The sequence below is a fragment of the Macaca mulatta genome, chromosome 14 (assembly GCF_049350105.2).
Source record: "Macaca mulatta isolate MMU2019108-1 chromosome 14, T2T-MMU8v2.0, whole genome shotgun sequence".
Lineage (NCBI taxonomy): Eukaryota > Metazoa > Chordata > Mammalia > Primates > Cercopithecidae > Macaca > Macaca mulatta.
Window position 1 is genome coordinate 17,130,953 of NC_133419.1, and position 3,680 is coordinate 17,134,632.

The following is a 3,680-nucleotide window of genomic DNA, read 5'->3' on the forward strand; positions in this document are numbered from 1 at the left end:
AGGAAGGAAAGAGAGAGAGAAAGAAAGAAAGAAAGAAAGAAAGAAAGAAAGAAAGAAAGAAAGAAAGAAAGAAAGAAAAGAAAAGAAGAAAAGAGAGAAAGAAAGAGAAGGAAGGAAGGAAGGAAAAGAAAAAGAAGAAAGAAGCAAAGAGAAAGAAGAAAGAAAGAAAGAAAGAAAGAAAGAAAGAAAGAAAGAAAGAAAGAAAGAAAGAAAGAAAGAAAGAAAGAAAGAAAGAGAAAGAAAGAAAAAAGAAAAGAAAGAAAGAAAGAAAGAAGGAAAGGAGAGAGAAGGAAAGAGAGAGAGAGAGAAAGGGAGGGAAGGAACAAATTAGCAATGGAAGAAAATCACCAGTGGTTCTTTTGCTCCTCAATTGTCACCCTCCATCTACTCATGTCTAAGGATTTCTAGCTTCTTTATTTTGCTTTACCAAGAGCCAACCAAAATTTTTAAAAGTTCTGAGATCAAGATTCTATGCAAAAGCCAATTTCACATATGTAACATATGTATGAAGCAAACATATGTTAGCAAAGTACAGTGAGACTCTAGAAAAAAAACATACTCCAAAATTATAAAGCTAGGGATTTACAGTTGTTCTTTCCATTGCATATCCAGAATCAATGCACAGGAACATAAAATGTTGGTAAAGTATGTTAAAAGCTATCAAAATAGCTAGCAAAAAGACCTAGCCAATATTAAGTGCTCAATAAATGTTAGTTTCTGGGGTTCTTTTTAAATTGTTTGCTTCTTTGTTTTGTTTTTGTCAATGATCTGTAAATTTGTGAATAGTCTCGCACAATTTACCACATATTTACCTCCCTATTTACACATATCATCACCTTCTTGCCATTATGCACAGATTAAGTTACTCTCTTCAACAAGCTCCTCATGGCATTTTTTACCTCTGTGTTTCTCACGGTGTAAATTACAGGATTTAACATGGGAGTGAGGATTGCAAAGAATACAGTCACCAACTTGTCCACAGAGTAGGTGACCACAGGACGCATGTAGGTGAATATGCAAGGCGCAAAAAAGAGTACAACCACAGCAAAGTGGGAACCACAGGTGGAGAGGGCTTTGCGCTGTCCTTCAGAGCTATGGGATTTCAGGGAGCTCAGGATAACTATGTAGGAGATGAGGAGCATGGAAAAGATGAGCAAGCACATGGCTCCACTGTTGGCTGCCACCATCATCCCAAGTCTGTAGGTGTCTCTGCAGGCAAGTTTCAACAATGGGAAGAGGTCACACATAAAGTGGTCAATGACATTGGGACCACAGAAGGGCAAGTTAGTCATGAAAAGAATCTGCACAGTGGCATGCAGGATGCCTCCAATCCAGGCTATCACCACCAGAAGGTGGCAGATCCCTTGTCGCATAATGGTTGTGTAGTGCAGGGGCTTGCAGATGGCCACATAGCGGTCATAGGCCATGACAATAAGGAGGATGATCTCTGAGCCTCCCAGCAAGTGCTCCACAAAGAGCTGGGTCAGGCAGCCAGCCAAGGAAATAGTTGTCCTCTGGTAGAGCAGGTCGGTGATCATTTTGGGGGTGGTGACAGAGGTGTAGGAGGCATCTATAAAGGATAAGTAAGTGAGAAAGAAGTACATGGGTGATGAAAGTGTGGGGCTGGAGGAGATGGTAATGACAATGAACAGGTTGGCAAGCACAGTAAATAGGAAAATAAATAAAAAGACAATAAAGAGTATTTTCTGCAAGTGTGGATTCTGTGTGAGCCCCAAGAGAGTGAATTCGGTCACGTTGTTGGGAGACTTGAGGTCATCCATTCAGAGAGTAATACTTTCCAGGGGTCTGAATTACCTACAAGAGATAAAGAAAGACTATCTATTAATCATTAAAGGATTACAGTCTGAATTTCACAGTATAGAGATAGGGTAGTTAACTGTGGAGCATGTCTTTGGCTTCCCTCACCCCACTAATTATTTAAATTATTCATTTTTACTTCCTCCATAATGCTTTCAGTCTCTTCAGATCCCTAGTCTTATCACCTGCAAAACATCTATAAGGCAACAGTTCCCATGTAGTTTGCTGAGAACATACTTGACTACACACATGAGATCTGGATTCTTCCTCTTGTTCCAACTCCATGTGACTTTGCTAAGTTGTTCCCATGTCCCATGCTTCTGAGCCATCCTCTACATCTGTGAGTTTACAAACTGTAGCTGTGAGATTGATTTTGTAAGCTATAAAGTGTTGCACACAGGTAAGGATTATTCTCTCTTCCCGTAAATTTACATTTGAACCCACAGCTCTAAGTGGGAGAAAGATGTGGTCAAGAAATATCCATCATAAGTAGGCAGATTAGGGAAATGTAAGTTGTCAGAGACACACTTTCCCTAGCACCCACCATAACAAATATGCTATTCATGTTGCTTTCCTCACTGCACCTATGCGGTGGTTGACAAAGTATCTTCAGTGCCTGGCAACTACCAGGCAATGAATACATGCTTGGTGAATTCCCCTACATTTTCCCTTCCTACATCTCCATGTGTAAAAATGCATGTGTTTCCCCAGCCCATAAACCTAGGAATTTAAGTACTCTTATCCTCCCACTCTGTTTATTCATGCTCTCTACCTCAAGAGAACATAAACAAACTTTTGAAAGGAAGATGCATTCCAGTTTAATAGTTTCTATCATATAATATAGGGTGAGGATGGAAGTATCAATTGCCTGCAGGAAAGACTATGTACTGGGTAATTTGACTTTCAAGATAATTACGATTTTTTTTTTTTTTTGACAAAGTCTCGCTCTGTTGCCCAGGCTGGAGTGCAGTGGTACAATCTCGGCTCACTGCAACCTTCACTTCCCCAGTTCAAGCAATTCTCCTGCCTCAGACTCCCGAGTATCTGGGATTACAGGTGCATACCACAACTCCCAGCTAATTTTTTGTATTTTTAGTAGAGACGGGGTTTCATCATCTTGTCAAGACTGGTCTTCAACTCCCGACCTCAGGTGATCCACTCGCCTTGGCCTCCCAAAGTGTTGGGATTATAGGTGTGAGCCACCATGCCCGGTCATGTTCTTTAATTAATATTTTTTATTCCTCAAAATTATGTTCCACATACAATTTAACACAGTCCCAACTCAGTAAATTTAAAACTTCAATAGACTGGTATGTATATATAAAGAAACTCTTGGAGACATTTTTCAGTCCATAATCTGTCAAAGCCAAAGAACCCGTTATTTTCAAAGTTATAAAATAGAAACTCAATGTAGAGAACAGAAATAGACTGCTAGATAAGATAAAGTACTATACAGATATATACACACACATACACAAACACAAACATAAAATCTACTAGTTACTATAAGTAAGTATCTATGACTTACATATTCACTCATTCAGCAAATACTTATTGGACACGACATATTCTTGTACTTTTGCCCGTATAAAATCATAAATATGTTCCTGACAAAACCCTTTTGTCAGCTCTCCCTTGACAGTTTATTACCACATAACAACAATTCACCTACTCACAAGATGAATAATCCCTTCTACTACTTTATTTCTGCTGTTTACATTCTCATGCCTTTTCCTCCCACTCTTCCCTAATATCCATCGTACATCACTCTTGGTTTGAGAAAACTGCATCATTAATACAATAGGAAATATTATCCCAGTTTGGAGACATGCACTTCCCAAAAATATGAAAACAAGGCTGAA

At 39.1% G+C, this 3,680-nt stretch overlaps 1 protein-coding gene across 1 annotated transcript; it reads right to left on the reverse strand.

Annotated features, from left to right (window-relative positions):
- Window positions 1-857: 857 nt before the first annotated feature.
- LOC708862 (olfactory receptor 4C3D-like) lies at window positions 858-1,781 on the reverse strand. The gene has a single exon (XM_001097364.4). It carries the CDS (start codon window positions 1,779-1,781, stop codon window positions 858-860), a length of 924 nt encoding a protein of 307 aa, XP_001097364.2.
- Window positions 1,782-3,680: the final 1,899 nt, after the last annotated feature.

Bases quoted from the DNA above. Each gene is read 5' to 3' on its own strand.
- LOC708862 (XM_001097364.4), bottom strand. From the start codon at position 1,781: ATGGATGACCTCAAGTCTCCCAACAACGTGACCGAATTCACTCTCTTG.